Source organism: Pan troglodytes, chromosome 11 (genome assembly GCF_028858775.2).
Source record: "Pan troglodytes isolate AG18354 chromosome 11, NHGRI_mPanTro3-v2.0_pri, whole genome shotgun sequence".
NCBI classification, from domain to species: Eukaryota; Metazoa; Chordata; class Mammalia; order Primates; family Hominidae; genus Pan; species Pan troglodytes.
The window spans coordinates 33,073,761-33,095,791 of NC_072409.2; the positions used below are offsets into that span (position 1 = coordinate 33,073,761).

General features: G+C 35.6%; 1 protein-coding gene across 5 annotated transcripts in view; it reads right to left on the reverse strand.

Moving 5' to 3' along the window:
* The window catches only part of SLC44A1 (solute carrier family 44 member 1), a 196,416-nt gene that overhangs the window by 84,634 nt on the left and 89,751 nt on the right, over nucleotides 1-22,031 (reverse strand). For all 5 annotated transcript variants that reach the window (XR_010148599.1, XM_009457052.5, XM_054658915.2 and 2 more), the window contains exons 4-5: nucleotides 18,766-18,902; nucleotides 5,990-6,083 (exon numbers count right to left, since the gene is read on the reverse strand). Coding sequence is in view for 4 of the 5 variants with exons in the window: in XM_009457052.5 (XP_009455327.4) it covers nucleotides 5,990-6,083; nucleotides 18,766-18,902 (231 nt within the window). In the remaining variant the exon portion in view is untranslated. The remainder of the gene's footprint in view (nucleotides 1-5,989; nucleotides 6,084-18,765; nucleotides 18,903-22,031) is intronic.

Sequence of the window (22,031 nt, forward strand, 5' to 3'; positions counted from 1 at the left end):
AACACTATCCTTGTTTCCTTCCTCAAAAAATGCTTCTTTTCAAATAAGAATATAAGCACACTATGTATTAGTTTCCCTTAAATGTTAGTAAATGAGCACCATTGATGGTAAGAAAAAGTAACATCTTTCATGCTGTCATATTTGGTGGAACGTTAAAATAATATAATTTTAAAGATCTAGCCTTGCCTTAGTCTTGCTTTAGCAAATATATCAAAAAATGATGACATAACAATATGACATGAATATTTGTGTTTTAAAATTGCCTCTTGCATCCCTGTGTATTTCTGTCAACCTCCAAAATGGTATTAGTGAAAGTTAATGCCAAAGGTTTGATATTGTATCAGAAAGCACAGGAAGCCACAGCATTCTAAGAAATGCTTGAATTACAGGTATTCAAATCATTGTTTTTTTAACCAAAAAGTGCTTCACTAATGATGCAAAATGATATTAAATTATAGAATACCTTTAAGTGAAGTAGATTTAGTTAAAAATATTATGAGAATCAAAAAGGATTAACTGTAGATTTCTAAGTCAATAGAAGCTGATGTGTGACAGAAACCTTTAAACTGACAACTTTGTCATGATGAAGCCTCTTTTCTGATGTTGTGTGGATGCCATCTCTGCAAGTTAATATCTCTGCCTAAGGACTCTTCTAACCATATTTTTAAAATAAAGCCTGGTTCTCTATCCTTCAAAACTAAAATCCTCTCTGTTTCATGATTATCTATAACTCCATCCTCTTTATTTATTACCCTATCATGTGTGATTTAGTCTCTGTTTAACTCACTTGCCTCCAACCTTGAACATAAAATATATTCACTTAAGGATACTGATGTCTTTTTCTTGTTTTCAGTGCCCACTATTTTTCTCGGCCCTGCCTTCCTGTTTTCTTTTTCCTGCTAGGCAACTACAAAAGCCCCAATTCTTCTAACCTTGCACCCTGCCTGTAACTCCATCTCTCTCTCTTACTTTCTCCATTAGTTAGCTGAAAGAGTAGGAGTAAGCACTCTGTAAGTCTCTTCAGATCATCATCATCACCATCCAAGAGGGCACCCATAAATCGACGATACAAAATTATATAGGAACAGGATGCCCAATATGTTCAGTGTTTTTTTTCTTTTCAAATTTAGGATGAGAATAGATGATTTTAAAAGAGAATGACCAGAACTCTCAAAATGAAAATCCTTCATTTTTATTTAGGAGGAAATGCTGGGTAATATCTGCCCTGAACTTAACCTTTCAAACATTTTTACACTGTTTATTAACAGTTGGCCAATTGGAAAGAGTACTTTCATAAGTATTCTTCAAAGAACTGGAGCAAAATAACAACAGTCCTTTGCACCAAAATTCAATCTATGTCAGTTAAAAAAAAACAACAACCTGATACTCTAAATTTAAAGGTATAAAATTAGCACATGCTGATTAACTACATTGTCTAGCTGATAGTCAAAATCTGTTCCTAGTGGTAATGAATAACAAAAATAGAAGGCAAACATAAGAAGAAATAATATATAGGCACATTATTCAAAAATAAGATGAAATACTTAGCTTTAAAGTAAAAAGCACTAGATTCCCTTGTTTGAAATCTAAACAAACTAGATTTCCTTATTTGTCATTCTTTTCCTCAACTTTTCCCCAAACAAAAACAACTCTGCCAGCCACAGGGTTTTGATATTTCAATTGTTTTCTTATCAAAAAAAATTAAGTAATAATCGTGTCATTGAAATGGTTTGTTTTATATTTTAGCGTTTAAATCCCATGTGATTTAATGAATTTAGGTGGAGGTGAATTCACCGATTTCATATACCTCTGAGAAAATAATACTTTTGAGGAGCTAGTATTACGAGATCGTTTCTACTTTAGTATCTTACCTAAATGACACATTTTGTGCTTCTTAATTAAAAGGACAAGCATAAAGTATTCTATATACAGTAAGTTTTTCTACCTTCCACCAAATATTGAATCTTTAATAAGTCGATGTAGTCACATTAGGAAGTGATGCTGTTTTACTTGCTGAAGCAGTCAACAAGAACAAAATGAACTTATAATGAGTCTTTTAAAAATTTTTACATTAGTCCCTCATATGAAAATTATATCTTACCTTGGCAAACATACTGTCCATTTGCCTTTAAGTTCAGATCATCACAGTTAATAAGCTCCCTAAAGTATGATGACAAACAGTGCCTAATACCACTTGCCCATTTGCCTTCACAAGAAGGCAGGGGTCTGCATCTCATATAATTACTTTAGAACCTCAGGTTATAAATAAACAATTACACATGATTTCTAGCCAAAGTTTTATTTAAGTAAGTATAACAATAAAGTATTCTGGCAATATCTCTATAGTACAGTAAAGGCAGGAATTACGAGTCTAAACATGGAGTGGTGTTTCTTTTTTCTCTTCTTTCACCCTTTTAAAAACATTTTTATTATTCATTTATTTATGTTTTATAGAGAGAGAGGGTCTTGCTATGTTGCTCAGGCTGGTTTTGAACTTCCAGACTCAAGCGATCCTCCCACTTTGGTCTCCCAAAGTGTTAGGATTACAGGCATGAGCCACTGTGCCCGGCCTTCTTTCACTCCTATACTCTTTGTTGTTGTTGAACACTCACTGTGGTATAGACTACAACATCCTGGATTCAAATTCCAATTTGCAACAATTAGTGGTGTGGCTTTAGATAACTTAACCTCTCTCATCTTCTTTTTCCTCATCTACAAATTGGGGGCAATATCTTGACAGATTTTTGTGAAGGTTAAATGAGATAATATATATGAGAGATACTGTGGGATAGCTGGCATGTAGTAGATGATTTGTAAATGTTAATTTATCCTTGAATCCTCCATTGAAAAATATGAACAGATAACATTTTTTTCTTGGTTATTAATTTCTTTCTTTCTTTCTTTCTTTTTTTGAGACAGGGTCTTGCTCTGTTGCCCAGGCTGGAGTGCAGTGGCACAATCTTGGCTCACTACAATTCCACCTCCCAGGTTCAAGTGATTCTCATGTCTCAGCCTTCTGAGTAGCTGGGATTACAGGCATGCACCACCATGCCCAGCTAATTTTTGTGTTTTTGGTAGAGACGAGGTTCCACCATGTTGGCCAGGCTGGTCTCAAACTCCTGGCCTCGAGCAATCCACCTGCCTTGGCCTCCCAAAGTGCTGGGATTACAGGCATAAGCCACTGCATCTGGCCTTTGGCTATTAATTTGTCATCTCTACATTATTGTATCATTAATTCCCCAGCACCTAGTAACGTTTCTGGCAGCCAGAGGTGCCCAAATACATGATGAATAAACTGAATTTATGTAATCTGTTTCTACTATTGCTGTTCTCTCTGGCTATTTCTAAAAGCACTGTAAGTATACTGGCTAGCTATTCCCCATATTGCCACCATGGTTGGCATTTCACCAACAGAGAGTTATGAATTTGGATAAAATACAACTCTTTCTAGGCATTTGTTTTTAAAATTCAAAAGCTTTTAGGAATGGTAATCATCTGGTTATTATGTGTCACTAATGCTTCATTGAAAATTAGTTTACAATTGCTTTTCTCTAAAACAGGTGCTGCTTTTAGCTGTAGAAGGCCCCTGGATACCCAAGAAAGATGGGCCAAAGGAAGAGGTTCTAGAAGTTTAAAGAAATACCTCCTAAGTCAAGTGCCAAGCACATAGATGTTTAATGTATATTATCTTGTTTAATTCTTACAAATCCTTGAGGGGAGTATGACTATTCCCACTTCACACATGAGGAAACTTGGTTTACAGAGAGGTTAAGAGACTTGCTCAAGGTGACAAACAGAAAGCAATTATATGGAATTCACCCCAGACTTATCTCAAAGTTCAGGTCCTTCCGTCCCAGTAGTATGCTCCTAGAAGGACACCAAAAGAGATGTGAAGGATGCTGAGGGGTACTTGCCTGCCTCATAGTTTTGCCTGGTGCTGGTCTTTTGCCATTAAAAAAAAGTCACCAAAAACATAGTCCCTACTAGACTATGAGTTTAAAGACAGAGACTAGGTCTTACTCATCTTTGGAGACTTGGTATCTAATACAATGATGGGTGGAATGGGGTGATGCCTCAAGTCTTTTTATTAAAACAAATTTATTCTTATTCTCAGATCCTTTCAGTTTGTTTATCTAATACTATATAGCTCTGGTATTTACAAGATTTGCCTTCTTTCTATCAAATGTTCTTCTCTTTTACTTTCCAACTGGCTTAGTTCAGACAAAAGTGATAACATACTTAGACTGTGATGCACTAAAATAAGTAAAACATAAGGATCTTTAAACACAGCATAAACACAGCATGCCGTCAGTTTTCAGATGGTATAGGTTCAGCACTGCATTTTAGATTAGTGAGATATCAGATGATGACCTTGTTAGAAGCCATTTCTGTCCATCTCTAAAATCTTCTCCCCTAATACTATTCTTTGTCTTCCAGTGAATACCCCTAGGACATTGTGAGATGCATGTGTGTACCAAAAACTGGAAAACCCAAAATAACCAGGAACAGGCAGTCCTCAACATAGTGGCATCAGAGGTCAGAGGCGGGGAAGGATGTGCAGGATGAGCTGAGCTGCCCCCACCTGACATCCTGCCCCTATTACACAGGAGCAGAGACCTCCCTCTCACACCCAGGCTTTCTGGCTATACTGTCATAATATGTTTTAATCTTGAGAGCATGATTCTATATTCAAAGAATATATTTAAAACAGACTTTACCAGTTGGATAGATAAGGGTATAGAGCTTTTCTAATTTTTATATGGATAAATTTTCTCCTAAGACTATTCAAAGGATCCCCTTTTCTTTACTGCCACAGCCTCCCTAATATTCTCAATTTATATGAATGTAATCTCCGTAGCTGTTGGTTTAAGGCCATAATTTGTAAGTCTCTCTTACTATCTTTTAAAATAGTCCCTTTAGTTTTATGTCTACAGGCTTTAAATTTTGATTTTTCAATAGCAACTTGACAAGATTAATGAGCTGAAAATATATTTAACTGATATATCTTTTTTCTACTTTCAACAGAAAATTTCAAATTCAAGTTAATAAAACCCAAGTTACACCCATAAGTAATCCAAAAGAAAGTAGACATGAGTCTCAAAATTTTTTATACAACAGCTTCCTATAATATATTGAGATACAATTAAAGTGGCCTCAAGTACATTTTCCTGGAGAAGTTGACTCATGTTACACACAGTTGGCAATATACACTAAGGTTGTGATCTGACCAACACTCCAAAGTATGTGGGGGTGTGTGTGTGCACAAATATACATACACACATATACAGATACGTATACCTACCTAATTCTGAGCATATATTTTACAATGCTTGATAATTCATTTCCTTTCAAAAAATCTATTTATAATTTTAAATGTTGCTTTACTTATCACTACTTTGAGGTCCTTCCAAAGAACATTTCTTGTTTCATCTTTGTATCCATTATGCACAGTAGGTACTTAATAATAAATGTTTGTTGAAGAAGACCTTGGATAAGATATAGCAAACAACCTAATACAGAGAATGTTACCTAAAAAATATAACCTGAAAGAAACTATGGGGAATAATCACTGGCAGACTTCCTAAATTTACAAAATAAATTTAAAACAATCCCAGTAAATATTACTAGGATAAATCAAAAAAACTCTTTGGAGATTGTGAGACTTGGTTTCTAAGATTGTTGCAGATTTTACAGCAGTTCAGTGGTTTTGTGCACTTAAAAATTATGGCATGAAAATAAAAACAAAAAAAGCAAGCCCCTAAAAGAAATTTTAAATATGTCAGAACAAGAAAAGTTGGTTGCCTATGTGTTGTTTTTAAATATTAAATATATAATGTCATTTCTATTGCTACTTTAAAATTTTTTTTATAAAAGTATTGGACCTGGCCAACAGGTATCAAATGACTATTTTCTCAGAATAACATATATTGTTTAAAATTTACCTACAAAAACAACAGTCACAAGTTAACAACTTTGCAATAAAATTTACCTCGCTGGAACTGGTAGTTTGGGGCAGAGAACAGAAGATTTTGGAGATGTAGTGTATTCAGAAGGCTTTAGGTTGTAGCTACATAGGGCTGAACCTGTTGAAAGAAAAATTATATGTTAGGTGGCAGAACAGTCTGAAAAAATTCTCTTATTATTCATTTTAATTTTGTATTATTCAACATATGCAACTTTCCAAACATTATAGAATTCATAAAAATCTGATTTGATCCATATTATAAGTCCTCAATCATTTAAAACTGATTCTTCTCTAAAATTACTATTAATGTAATTCATGTACAAATTTTAATTAATATTAAAGGTAATAACAATAAATACTAGAACTACCTTTATTGAGTGTCAGGTTCTCTGCAAGATGACATTTATGTATTATACAATTTACTATAATTCTGTAAGGCAGGTATTATTAAGCCTACTTTAAAGAAAAGGAAATAGAGGCTAAGAGATAAGGTAAATAACTTGCCTAAGAACACAGAGCTAGTAGGAGTAGAACTGGGATTAAACACCACATCTCTTTCACTACAAAGCCTGTGCTCAGCTACACATTATGCCAGTTTTTCCTATGCTTTCAATTACTAAATGTTTACAATTAATGCATATAACACATGTAAATTCAGATAATACATTACTTATTTAAAAAGCAGGAAACATTCCTAACTGTAAATAAACTGAAAAAATTGATAAAACTGATAAATTGATAAAAGTGATTCCTAGTTTTCAGAGTTTAAGACAGCTTAAATTCAACTTTAGATTGGCTATGCAAAAAAAATTAATTTTTCTGATTATATGGCCAACACATATCTAATATATGTAAAATGTACACAATGTAAAATTTACATAATACATTTATGTGTTATATAATTTACTATAACTCTATGAAGCTGGTATATACATTGATTTCCTTAGTATAGATAATTGAAATGGATAAAGTCCACTAAATCCAATATACGTCTTATTTTCCTGATCCGTTAATTTTAAAATACAGCAACTAGAATACTGGAAGGTTCATTGTATAATATATTGTTAAGCGAGGAGACCCAGGCTCCAGTTCTAATTTTGCTGCATTTCATCACATAAACTGTTTATATTTGATTAACTGATGTTCACACCAGATTACTAATTTGGTCAAATACTTTATTATTAAATAAACAGAATAGCTTTGCATTTGTATTATGAAGATACTGAACTTTTATATTGTACCACCATGGAAAAATCTTAAAATATAATGTGAACAGCAGACTGCAACACTGAGTTAATTATGGAAAAGGCATGTGACCATATGAGAAGGAACTGGAAGGGAACATAGAAAAAAGAATATAGCTTGATTTAATGGGACAACAAAATTGGGAGCAAATTTATTTCATTTATATCTTGTCCTATCAATCAAAATAATTTTTAGAAAGGCACAAACCACCATTTAATTTAGCAATGCTGCCCCAAACCAGCAAAAAACCTAAGTGATTAAATATGTGAGCCTTAATAGCATACTGAAATGAGTGCATGTAGCATATATTTTATATAATGATAATCTGAGTAATCTGACAATGCAAAATATTTTTAAAGCAATAATTACAAGTTACATGGCACTGTTCTTCAAGCTTTTTAAGCTTAAGGTAGGCTCAATAAGAAACTAAGTTTTAAAAATTGTGCTTGACTATTCTTTTCCATTTTAATGATCTATTTTTTAAAAAGCTAAGCATGAATATTAAATATTTAACTCTTCTAAGAGTACTGTCTTTCATATTTGAATATAATGCCACTAGATTACATTTATAGCAGTTTTGCAGAAAACATGACAATAATGGCAAACAAACATTTTAGACTAATCCTGAAATAGCTAGGAGTCCTAGTACAGAATTGCTCATGAAAAATAGCAACTGCGCCAATAAGTGCAGAGGACCCAATGTGATTATCAACTTCCTGATCTGAATTGTCAACTTATTTCTTTCAGAGTCCAAGATGGAATCGATTTGCACAAAACAAAAGGCCCTAACTAAAGCACTTTGTGTCAGTGCTGCCAAATACACTGCTTCATCTGAATTCAGTTAGCATAATCTCTATCCCCACCCCTTCTTCATTTAAAAAAGGAGGTCAGCAGGTGCAATGGAGTTCAATTTTATAAATACTTTCCCAGGATAATACTCAATGAAAGGATAATAGCCTTATCTCTGATGGTATTCTGGGACACAGGCCAGTACTAAATAGATCCTGTACTAAACGGATTAAAGGAAAAAGATCTTCACAATGTGTTAGTAGTAATAATCATAAGAAACCTTATACTGCTTCCTGCTCAAAGGGTTGATGAACAGAGAAGCCTCAATGAAGAACATTAAAACAATGCAAACAGCAAACATTTTACAACTGTTTTTCTTTTCATGTTCATTAGCTAAGGCATTTTCAGTTAACATTTTGAAGGTAGTATGTGTTTTTTTTTTTTTCAGTGAAAGTATAAAAAATACTTAGCACAAGAGGTTTGGATATAACCAGTAAGACAAAGTTTTCCTTCTAATGCAAAAGCAGGTAAAAGTTATACATGAGTAATGAAAAGTAGAAAACTAAGAACAAAAGCTTATCTAAAGCACACCAGAGGCAATCCATGCAACTCAGCCGATGTTACTCAAAGACTACCAAAATGAGTGATCTTAGGAACCTAACTTTAGTGTATAAACATTTATCATGGTAAATGGTTGCTATGGCCCCCAAAATGTTTAACTACTACAATTTTTCAAATGCTGTATAATAGTCAATTATTTAGTCTTAATTTATTATTCTTTAGCTCAGTATCAGTTATATCAACTCCCCTAAGAGGTATGTTTCCATCACCACACTCCAAACATTACAGATGAAAAAAAAAGTAATATTTCCAAGGCCTTAAACACAATCACTGGCATATTTAGAAGTGGAATTCTTTGCCCCTTAAGCTGCCATGCTTCCTTTGTGCCATTGCTAATACTCATAATTGGGCAAGTATTCAATAAACTCCTGGGCCAAAAAACATACGTTCTACAGATACCTCAAAAAGAACATCTTTGGAGAAAAATCAGTTCCACCAGGTACTTTCTGATTTTATATTTTCTGTCCTGGCTAATGGTTCCATCATCCGTGAAACATACAAGTTATCCTACATTTTTTTATCTACTGTTTTCCTATACCATTCAAGAGATACTACATCCTGACATTAGACCTTCCTATGTTATCTCAGACCTTCATGACCTCCTACTGTGTCAGTTAAAATACTGTAAAGTGTTTCTCATCTCCATTCTGCATATAACCATCAGAATGGTCTTTGTACAATGCAGATTAGTCATATCATATCCCTATCCTCAGGATGAAGTCCAAATATCCTGGATTCAAGGTCCTCCTAAAGCAGGTCTCTACCTAAAACTCCAGACTCATCTCAACATAATAAACAACATACAATCAATGCTTGCTGTTTAACAAGCTTCCAGGCTTTCACACATGCTGTTCCCTCTGCTTGCGCTGTCCTTTCCCAGCTAGCACCTGAGTGTTGACGTCTGAGCAGAATTTCTACACACTACTCAAACTTCATCTCTTCTGTCAAGCCTTCTCTGACCAACCCAACAAAGCTATTTACTACTTAGCTCTATGATAAAACATGGCATATTCTTTTGTAATTTTTTGTTTATATATCATCTCTATTTTTATAATGCAAACTCTTTGAGAACTCGAACCTTATGCCTTTGAAATGTCTGGAACCTATATTTCCTAATACATAGATGTCATCCAAAGCCTTCTGTTGAATAAAACAGATATCCTGAGTGGAGAAAAAATGAAATAACTGTTTTTAATATCTTATGTTTTGGTGTTATATGCTATATACAATGTTCGGATGCTTTTCACCATTTTCTACAAATATACTACCTAAAACAACATTCCTCAATCTTGGTATTATGACATTTTGTGCTGGACAATTCTTGGTTGTAGGGGGCTGTCCTGTGCATTGCAAGATGTTTAGCAACATCCCTGGCCTCTATCCACAAGATTCCAGTAGCCTCCCCCTAAGCTCTCACCCAGTGTGACAGCCAAAAATGTCTCCAGACATTGCCAATTATCTTTGAGGAGGCAAAAGCACTTTTAATTGTGAACCAATGGTTTAAAACATCACATTATTTGAAATAAAGATACAAAACAAAGAGTTTCTATGCTGGGGGCTAATTTTTCTTGCTTTAAAATTTTGTTTAATTTACCACCACAATATTTGCAGGACAGATTAAAATTAAGGAAAAATATTCCTTAAAATATGATTTAAAAATTTGCAATTAATAAGAAAGTCTCTCAATGCAGAACAGTTTTTATTATGAAAGATTTCCATTGCCTTGTGATGTCTAATGAATTTAACCTCTTTTTCACTAATTAAGAAACACTACATGCTGGGAGAATGGAAGATAATTTTCCAATTTTAATTCCTAGTAACCCATGAAAAATATGGACATATTTGCAATTCCCAAGAAGCATCCACCTACAGAAATTAGCCAGGCAAGAATGTGGCATCGTCTGTCAACCACTGTTGGCACACACTAGGCACACATAATAAATATTTGCTGAGTGAATTAATTTTGAACATCTATGTACAAGACTTCTACTAGGTGTTGTGGAGGAAAAGGAGAATTCTGACTCAACTATACTGCAAACTCCTTAAATGTGGGGACTGTACTTTGTATCTGATGCATACTTAATGGGTACTAAGTATTTGTTGAATGAAAGAATTAGTTTAAACTGCATTATCAAATGAAGGATCTTCCTTCTTTTTAAACAACCAAGCATCATTGCTGATCTCTGACTTGGAGACAATTAATTCGGTTGCTAGAGTTGATCATTTCATTCATTTATAAATGATATCAAGTCAAATCTTTTGACTTACTGTGCTAAAAAGAATACATAATTACTCTGGGGTTTAAATTTTATTCATACTGACTGGTAAGAAAAAGGGTAATATACTGATCATCTATTGATACTGATTAATCTAACAACCAGATAACAATAATCAAAAAGACTTATTAGTATTCACAATTAGCATTATCTGAATAGATCACATAATCTGTTAAAGTTTTTAATGGCTAAACAGTAATCATTAAGAAAACACAAGCTTCATGGCTCTACTCAAAATGTGAACACTATCTCAAGGGCAGATTATAAAGCTCTCAAATTTTTTTCAAAATACAGTACATTGAAGAAGCACTCATAAATGGGAGTGCTTTTTCCACATACTATAAATGGGAGGCAAACAAAAGGAAAATAAGATTTCTGCCAGACTTTACTACTGTGTTAGGGAAGATAAAACATGTATTATAAAACACTTTGATAAGAATAATGGAAACGGTAATAAAAATTCCATGTGAACTATTAGCACTGAGAATCTATAGTCAGCCCCTAACTTACTCACAGGTTATGTTCATTTCTATTTATTTATATATTTATTTATTTTTTTTTTTAGAGACAAGGATCTTGCTATGTTGCCCAGGCTGGCCTTGAACTCCTGAGCTCAAGTGATCCTCCCGCCTTGGCCTCTCAGTAGGCTGGGAATACAGGCATGCATCACTACAGTTGGAAGATTGTGCTCATTTCTAAACTGCCATTTAGAACTTAGATAGCAAGTGCAAAAATCAAAACAATACGCAAAGCATGTGGTGCAGTCCATGGCATACAATAGCTACCAATAAATGGTATGTTGAAACAAAACTCAGGGCTTACGTCTGATGTTTCTATTCCAATTCAGATGCCCATGCTGAACAATGGGGACAGTGGAGTGAAGTGAAGGGTGGTCTATGGACCAGAGATGCTGGGTCAGAATTAGAGTGGGGAGAGAGAAAGGAGAAGAACTGTCTGAGCAGGCATTGTCTTCCCCTTCCCTTCACCACCTGTCTTGGTATGGCTGGGCTGAGATGAAAGCTGAAGGAGGGAGATTCTCCTCTCCCACTACAATGTACATAGTTCCCTCTGATCCATGGGAATACATTCCAAGACCCCTCGGTGGATGCCCGAAGCTGTGGATAGTACCAAACCCTCTATATGCTATGTCTTTTTGATCTGATAACTGATAGGGCTACTAAGAGACTAACTGGTGGGTAGCATACACAGTGTGGATATGCTGGACAAAGGGATGATCTGTATCTGGGTGGGATGGGGCAGGTCCGTGCAAGATTTCATCATGCTACTAAGCAAAGTGCACAATGTAAAACTTATGAATTATTTTTGGAATTTTCCATTAAATATTTTCAGACTGCAATTGACCATGGATAACTGAAATTGAACAGTAAAACTATGGATAAGGGAGAACTACTGTATGTGTTATTTGAATTTTCAAAAATAATTATAAGGAGGAAAGTAGCCTGTTCATCAGACTGAAGAGAAGGAAAGTGAAAGTAAGATGGAATTCATGCCCTGCTGAAAATAAGAACTCAGATGAGAGCATTCACCAGATGGTTTCAGTTTTCTCTGTAGGGTATAAGTTTTGGAAAGAGTACAAACAAGAGGGCTTAAGAGAAGAAGAGATATGAATAATCACTTGGATAGTATGTATAAGGGAGATAAATGAATGAATAAAATGAGTTATTTAGAGATGAATAAAAATAACTGATTTTACAGAAATACTGGTTAGATTGGAGAACAATTTACCTGCTGGTGTCAACTCACACAGATACAGAATTGAGGATAAAGTGTTCTGTGAGAATGAGAAATTATTAAGTGGCAATAGAGTAGAACAGGGAAATCCAGCCCATCATTCTTTCAAAAAACATTTATGGATATCTACTTCTCTACTGCGTGAGCCTCTATATTAGGGCCTGGATATTCCCAGATGAATAGAGCATGAGCTTGCCCCTAGGAAATTCATACACAACTGCAAGAAGTTTGATACTGAGTCCTTATGGTATTTGGCAACTTCAATTTTTTAAAGGCAATTTTTAAACTGTTTTCTTCTCTAGCATTATGTATTTACAATATTTGTGTTATATGAATTATGAACCATAAAAATAAATGCACATTTGTACCCCACCACCCAACTCATGTACTACCATTCACAGTTCTTTTATTATTATTATTATTTTCTTTTTCTTTCTTTTTTTTTTTTGAGACGAAGTTTCGTTCTTGTTGCCCAGGCTGGAGTGCAGTGGCATGATCTCAGCTCAGTGCAACCTCCACCTCCCAGGTTCAAGCAATTCTCCTATCTCAGCCTCCCAAGTAGCTGGGACTACAGGCACATGCCACCATGCCCAGCTAATTTTTGTAGTTTTAGTAGAGATGAGGTTTCACCATGTTGGCCAGGCTGGTCTTGAACTCCTGACCTCAGGTGATCCACCCACCTTGGCCACCCAAAGTGCTGGGATTATAGGTGTGAGCCATGCGCCTGGCCAGCCCTCACATTTTTATATTTGTCTGTCTGCCTTTAAAAGCCTTTGTAATATGACAGCATCTCCACAATACCAATCTAATTTCCAGCTATTTCTTCCAAACTGTCTATTGTAGTCATACTTGACAGGGGCATTCCACAAACTCTAAGTGCCCAAGAAAACAACTCCTTTTTCTTGTTTAAAAGAAACAAAGATTTGAGGAAATAATTTATTTGCCTAGTAAATACATTTCTTACAACCACCACCATAGGAACTGAGAGCTTCTTCCCCTTTAATATCTAGAGGTAATAAAATTTCATGTGAATGGATGGTTGTAAGTGCTAAAAAGTACTTTCAAATGTTGTCATGGAAACTTAAAATTCTTTGAAAAGCATTTATATTATCTTCTCATTCTAGTAAGAAACATGTTATATTGCCTTGCATCTTAAAATAAGGTATAAAATTAGCACTTAAACTGTTACTACCTCAAGTGGGACTCTTTCATGAACTTAATAAAAATTATGATAAAATAAAGACAACATAAAATTACTATCTTAATCATTTGTAAGTGTACAGTGCAGTGACATTAAGTTCATTCAAACTGTTGTGCAAGAATCACCACCATCCATCTCCAGAACTCTCTTCATCTTACAAAACTAAAACTCTTCACCCATTAGACAATATTCCCCTTCCACTCTCCCTGCCACCCTGGCAACTATCATTCTACTTTCTGTCTATATAAATTTGACTACTCCAGGGTGGAATCATACAGTATTTGTCCTTTTGTGACTGGATTACTTCACTTCGCATAATGTCCTCAAGGTTCATCCATGTTATAGCATGTGTCAGAATTTATTTTCCTATTTCTTATTGTGGTAAAAAATGCATAACATATAATTGACTGTCTTAACCATTTTTAAGTGTACAGTACAGCACTATTAACTATATGCATATTGTGGTACAACAGATTTTTAGAACTTTTTCATCTTGTAAATCTGAAACTCTAGTCATTGAACCACAACTCCCTTTTTCCCTCTCCTTCAGTTCCTGGCAACCACACTTCTACTTTTTGTTTCATGTAAGTGGAATTACGCAGTCTCTTTCTTTTTATGACTGACTTATTTGACTTAGCATAGTGTCCTCAATTTTCATGCAAGTTGTAGCATATGACATTCTTTCCTCCTTTTTTAAGGCTAAAATAATATTCCATTGCATGTATACACCACATTTTCTTTGTTTTTGTTTGTTTTTGAGGTTTTTTTGAGACAGGGTCTCACTCTGTCACCCAGGCTAGAGTGCAGTGGCATAATCTCAGCTCACTGCAACCTCCTGGGCTCAAGCGATCCTCCTGCCCCAGCCTCCTGAGTAGCTGGGACTACAAGTGCATGCCACCATGCCTGGGTAATTTTACTTTTTATAGAGACGAGATCTCACTACGTTGTGCAGGCTGGTCTTGAACTCCTGAACTCAAGTGATCTTCCTGCCTCAGTTTCCCAAAGTTCTGGGACTACAGATGTGAGCCACCACGACTGGCAGTTCACCATATTTTCTTTATCCATTTATTGGTCTACCGACATTAGGTTGCTTCCACCTCTTGGCTATTGTGAATAATGCTACAATGAACATGATTATGCAAATATCTTTTTAAGATCCTATTTTGAATTCTTTTGGATATATTCTCAGAAGTGGGACTGCTGTATCATATGCTAATTTTATCTTTAATTTTTTGAGGAACCTCCATACTACTTTCCATAGCAGCTGCACTGTTTTACATTCCCATCAACGGTACACAAAGGTTCCGATTCTCTACATCCTCACCAACACTTGTGTGATTTTCAGTGTTTTTTTTTTATAGTAGATCTTCAGATAGTCTAGATATTAACTGCTTACCAGATATCTGATTTATAAATATCTTCTATGGGTTGACTTTTCACTCTGTTGATTTTTGTCCTTTGATGTACAGTTTTTAATTGATGTAATCCAACTTATGTATTTTTTCTTTTGTTGCCTGTGTTTTTGGTGCAATTTGGTGCCATCCAAGAAATTATTGCCAAATGCAATGCCATGCAGCTTTCTGCTACATTTTCTTCTAAGAGTTTTTGCAGTTTTAGCTCTTACATTTAGGCTCTTTCATGGACCTTTAACTAGCCCCTCTTACTGATTTGAAAATTTCCCACTTAAGTTTGAATTATATATTAAAGATATTCCTCTCTGAAATTAATGATTGAGGTCTATATATTTGAGGCTAAAGGGTCTGTGTATTTTCTAACAGAAATATGCTGTAACAACATGCAGACATAGATTCTAATAAAAATTATTTGCTACTCTTGAATCAACTTGCACCTCAAATGATAGAGAGGATAATTGAATGGCCAGGTATCTGGCTCATACCTGCAATCCCAGCACTTTGAGAGGCCGAGGAGGGAGGATCGCTTAAGGCTAGGAGTTTGACACCAGCCTAGACAACACAGCAATACCTCACTGCCATATAAAGTAAAAAAATTATCTGGGCATGGTGACACATGCCTGTAGTCCCAGCTACTCAGGAGGCTGAAGCAGGAGAACCACTTGAGCCCAGAAGTACAAGGCTGCAATGAATCATGATTGTGCCACTGTACTACAGCCTAGACCACTGCACTTCAGCCTGTCTCTTAAGCAGGAAGAAAAAGAAAAAAACCAGATAACTTAAAAAGACAAAAGAAGGAAAAATAATGCAAAAAGTAGAGAAATAATTCTCTCAGCGATAAGGATAATATTGGAATTAAATCTTACCAGGTCTAGTTTTAAGTCACCAATTTAAACAGCAGGATAGGTTCTTTTGAGAAATTCAGAAATTTCAACTTAGGGTTGCTACTCAAATAAGGTATTTAGGCCTCTATACAAAAGGCTCTCTCTCTGATATAATTTTATAGCTTTTCTATTTGCCTGTTAAAATTTTGTCTTCTCTATCCTCCATTGTTGTGCTTCTGGATGCTGTCATTTTTTTATGGCTACCTTATTGACTTACTATTCATACAGCTGGCACAAAACCCTAATGGTGCCTTTGTAGCTAGGCACCAATTTAAGAAGTCTGTTTGCTGAAATAATGTTTATTCATTAATACATCTTGAGCACCTACTTTGTGCAAGACACAGTGAGAAATACAAAGCTGTAAAACCCACCAGGAGGGTCTTCTTAACTAGACCTGAACAGGCCACAGTCAGTATCATATTCACTTAGAAGGATACCAGCCTGGAAACAAAGCATACCAGCAGGGGACCATAGGGCATTTCTCCCCCAGTGAACATCTCAGCAGGCCACACAGCCAATAAGGACCTAGTTCTCTTCTAGCCCTCCAGATGACAGGGCTCAGGTTCAAGGGACCAAGACTCACATCCAGTGGGTTTTTTGAGAAGATAATATTGGAAGACAGTTCAAGACTAGATCATAGCTTTGAATGATAGCATAAGACATACAGACTTTTATTTTTTACTATGGATGATTTCCGAGCAAGGGGTTAGCATTGATTGAAGTTCTAGGAATGTTAAAATGTCAGTAGTATGTAAGAGAGCTAAAATTAGAGAGAGACTGGAGGCAGAAAGACTATTACATTCCATTAGTGGAATAATAATAATTATAATAGCAGCAGCCAATAATTTTTCTTAGCAACTTAATATTTGCCAGATACTGTTCTAAGCATTGTTCATGTATCAAGTCCTCATAACCATCCCATGAAGTATATTAGGTACGAATATTGTCCCTATTTCATAGATGTGGAAACTGAGGCAAGGAGAAGTCAAGTAATTTGCCCAGGGTCTCACAGCCAGTAAGTGGTAGGAGCAACATCTGAACCCAAACAATAGGACTCCGGAGCATATACTTTTAACCACTCAACCACACCACTTGTCAGAGTATACTCACATTGTCTAAAATTCTGGAAAAACCCTTAAGGAAGGGCTCACCCCTCCCTAAGAAACCTTATAATGATGAGGCTGGCATGAGGCTCGGCAACAACACATGTGGGGATACAATATGGGAATAAAAAATGAGATCGTGAAGAGTGGCTGGCACTTCTTTATTCAAGTACCTACCAAGTGTCCAGTATTCTTCATACATCATCTTATTTAATCTTCATAACAACTTATGAGGGAGTATTATTTTTAATCCACATTTTTTCAGATGAGGAAACCTAGGCTCAGAGAACTTTTACCCTTTACCCTCATTACAGAGCCAGTCAGTGACAGTCAGCACTGGAATCCAGACCCAAATCAACCCATGTTATCCTATGCTGAGGGCATGGAACAACGGAACAGGGATACTGCCAGCCTGGGAGGCTGCAGTCCTCCTGCCTTCAGAAGGCTAGCATCCCCAACTGGAAGACACTGGAGCCATGCTAGTGTGTGTAGAGCTATGGTTCCAGGCTGTCTGTCCACCCAGCTAGAAGTTGTACCCACTGGATACTTGGGTCGTTCCTTGTTCCAAGCAACCAGCACTAGCCTGTGGATCTGGGCAGGATCAAGGCAGCTCTGAGGATTCCTACACACAAAATACAAGCATGAAACCTCAAGGAAATTCAAAAATACAGGCCTCTACAAAGGGTGGTTAAAAAAACGATTCTCTGAAGAGAACTGAGGCAAGCCATGTGGACCTGAGGATGGTACTAGAGATAAAATGCCTCAGAGAACAAAGCTAGATTTCAGGAAACTATGTTAGTTTTCTCAGCTAATTCCTCTATCTTTAGCCTCAAAGTTGCTCACAATTATTATCAGAAAAAGAGCTATGACAGAACGTTAAATTTAAAAAGCAGAACACAAAACTATATACACACCAACTCATTGAAAAAGTACTGACGCTAGAATTTAAATTTCTACTTCTTATTTTTTCTGAAATTTTCAAATTTCCTATAATATGCATATGTTACATTGCTAACCAGGGAGATATCTATCTATCTATCTATCTATCTATCTATCTATCTATCTATCTATCTATATATCTATATACACACACACACACACACGTATGTATATATATTGTTTCAACATATAAAACTTGTTTCAATTTATATATATGTGAATTGAAATACTTTTAACCAATACTTGGGAAGGGGGAACAAGAAACAAATTTTACATAGAGTGGTTTAGTAATTTCCAAATACTCGATAGACTACATCAAAGTCACCTGAGATATTTATTTTAAAAATACTAACTTCCAGAGCACAAAGACCCACTCAGTCAGAATTTCGCTGGGTGGGGCCCAGGAATCTGGAGTTTAACAAGCTCCCTGGGTGACTATAATATTTTTTAGCAAGGAAGCCCAAAATTACTTCAATTATCTAAGGTTCCTTGATAATTTATTTAACACTAGGGCAAATTTATATTTAACAAAGAGAACAAGGTGACAGGACATAGATTTGGATGGCCTAATGTCTCACCATTTATCTCTGCAAACTTCTGAACATCACTCAGAGTTTTCAGTTCTTGCCTTGGACATGCTGCTACACACAGTGCTACAGACTTAATCTTCCGGTTTATCAAGTCCAGGTTGCATGGATCCAAAAAGAATACATACCTAAAGCATGGAGAAAAAAACTGAGATATTATTTCACAAAACACATTGTGGGTCCCTGCATATTTGACTAAGCCTAGAGCAAAGAACATCTATTCCACATTCCTCCACGATAAAAATCTCATCATAAATACATTTTAAAAAAATTGCTTATTAACAGACTAACAGTGGGAATAGGGGAATTGTAGGACTTATAATTTTCACGATCTATTTTTCTAATATTTAAATGTTTGTATTGTGCACATGCATATTTTATAATCAGAAATCATCTATTTTAGTTTTCTTCAAATCATTAATTTTTTCTTATTTTGTCAAACGTGTACCAAAAAAAATTATTGGAATATCATAATACTGCTATATAATATAGCATGAATAACAGTTTATATATAAACTGTAAACTTTAGTTAATAAATGTAATTCATTCATTATATATAATTCATATGAACAGAATTATATAATTCCAAAAATGAATATATATTATAGATATCAATGAATATATACAACTGAATATACAAAGTTAAATGGGGACTAGAGGGAAATACACCAACATTTCAACTACAGTCATCGCTGGGTGTTAAAATAAAGTGATTTTTAATTTATTTTACCTTTCAGAATCCGCACCTTTAGAAAGAATGCCAATTACTTTTGAACTGATATAACTGCAGTAAATATTGTTTATTAATAGTTTAAATACTGTCCATTACAGATAGACAAAATAATCCCCAAATCTGAAATTATACCCTTTACGTCCTGTATACTTGTATTTTAGAAAAGGGAAGATTAATTAGAAAGCACGCCAAAGCATGTATTTTTAATGTTATAAAGTAGATGAGATGATAAAGATTGTAGATGCTAACATTTGCTCAAAGAGAAAGTAAGGGCTAAACATTCTCAACTGAGATAAGCTAAGTGTAATAACACGGATCAAGGAAGGGAGTACAAGAAGGAATGCTTCCACCTAAAATGAATCTCCAGCCAGGGTTCAATTCCACTGAGTCCATAGGAAGTTTTATAAAATCATGCATCTGTCAATAGCCTTTCACACAGTTAAACTCTGTTGCTATGCAAAATGTGGTTTCAAATCTGGAACAGGAAATATAACCTAATATAAAAATTAGGAGAACAAACTGAAAAGCAGAAAAGGTAAAGTCAATACATATGCTAAAATGGAAACTATAAAGGAAAAAAAAATAAGTAGGAAAAAAAAGGGGGGCTACTACAGAGGCCTTTGCAGATCAAGTAACACTGCACACTTCAGCGCAGCAAGGGGACTGGGAACCCGGCATGAAGGTCAGGTATAACTTACCAAACTAAAAAAAAAAAAATGTGTGTGTGACCCTATCAGTGACTCCAAACCCATTAATGTTCTATCTATGCAGATAGAAGGAAAGAAAAAAAGCCAGGCAGAAAGATGAGGTTTAGAAGTAGGTTTTGTGGACTGTTTCCATGGCTGATAACAAGGAAGCAGGGCATAAAGAGAACTGTTTCTGGCAACTTCTGAGTAGAAACAAGCATTCTCTTACTAATTCTCCCTTCTTCTATCCTGGGCGTCTGACTAAGCATGTCTATGCCTTTGACCCTGTATAATGAATTGCACAAACACAGATTCTGGACAGGGAACAATCAGGTCCTTGAGAAATGTGTCATAAAACCTTTGAATCAACCACTACTGCTACCACCACCACCACCACTATCACTGCTACCATTGCCATCACCACCACCATCACTACTAAGAATACTTCTTTTTTTTTTTTTTTTGAGATGGAGTTCTGCCCTGTTGCACAGGCTGGAGTGCAATGGTGTGGTCTCAGCTGACTGCAACCTCAGCCTTCGAGGTTCAAACGATTCTCCTGCCTCAGCCTCCTGAGTAGCTGGAATTACAGGCACCTACTACCACACCCGGCTAATTTTTGTATTTTTAGTAGAAACGGGGTTTCACCATGTTGGCCAGGCTGGTCTTGAACTCCTGACCTCAGGTGATCCACCCGCCTTGGCCTCCCAAAGTGCTGGGATTACAGGTATGATAAGCCACTGTGCCTGGCCTAATAATACTTAATGATAAAGACTTTTAAAAATGATAGCCAATTTTATTGAGTACTTACTATTTATCAGACACTGTATTAAACACTTTACATGTATTAACTCATTTAATTCTCACAGTAATTCTGTTGTGTGTTTCTCTATGGGGTGGGAGGTGGGCAGTGGAACTGGGATGGGAGAGAGGCATTGAGTACACAGTTCTAAGTGATGAGCAATGCCTTGAGAACCATCTGGGGAAATCACATCACAGTAGAAAAAGAAGCTTAGGGAAAAGGAAAAAAAAGCCAGAAGCTGCCAGGGCCTTGCTGCTGGGCCTAGGCTGGATCAATGACAACCTCTTGAGAACAGATGCACTGTCTGTCCTGTAGGCTTCAGCCTCCTCCAAGGGCAAAAGTATCCCTATTATATTTCTAACTTCTTTTATACCTTAAAACATATTCCTTTGATTTATGCTAGTGACTGGGCAGCAACCTTATCCCTTGCTTTAGTCAGACCAATGTGAACTTGCTTTCTGGTTCTCTCTTAATAGTTCTCTAACCTTGGAAAATATATTTATCCTTCTGAGCCTCAGTTTCCTTATCTGAAAAATTACATATCACCTATTTTATAGTTTGTTGTAATGTGATCAATAATATATATAAAGCACCTAACATAGTATGCACTCAGTGATTCGTGTCATTACCATTAAGAATAGTATTTGCTTTCCATACATCTTGCACTTCATAGTAAGGAACTAAACTCAACACTTTCTTATATGGGCATAAAACAGGGATACAATACTAACATTCGGTTTTCATTTAGGAAAAAAAAATCTGTGTAGGAGTATTCATGACTAAGGGTAAGGTCATTACCCTTGAGAACCATGTAGGCCCCCAAAATAGATCCAGCACAAGGAAAACAAGAACAGGAGGGTGAGAAGAATGCTACCATGACTACAACACTGTGAAATTAACACTGCACATTTTTCAGCCTGTGTATATGGTTTGAAAAGATCTAAAAACTTATTTGAATAAGAAATACACATCTTCAAGAAATACACACTCACATACATCACATGTTTACACTCTGTATCTTACCTGCCTTCCATAGTCT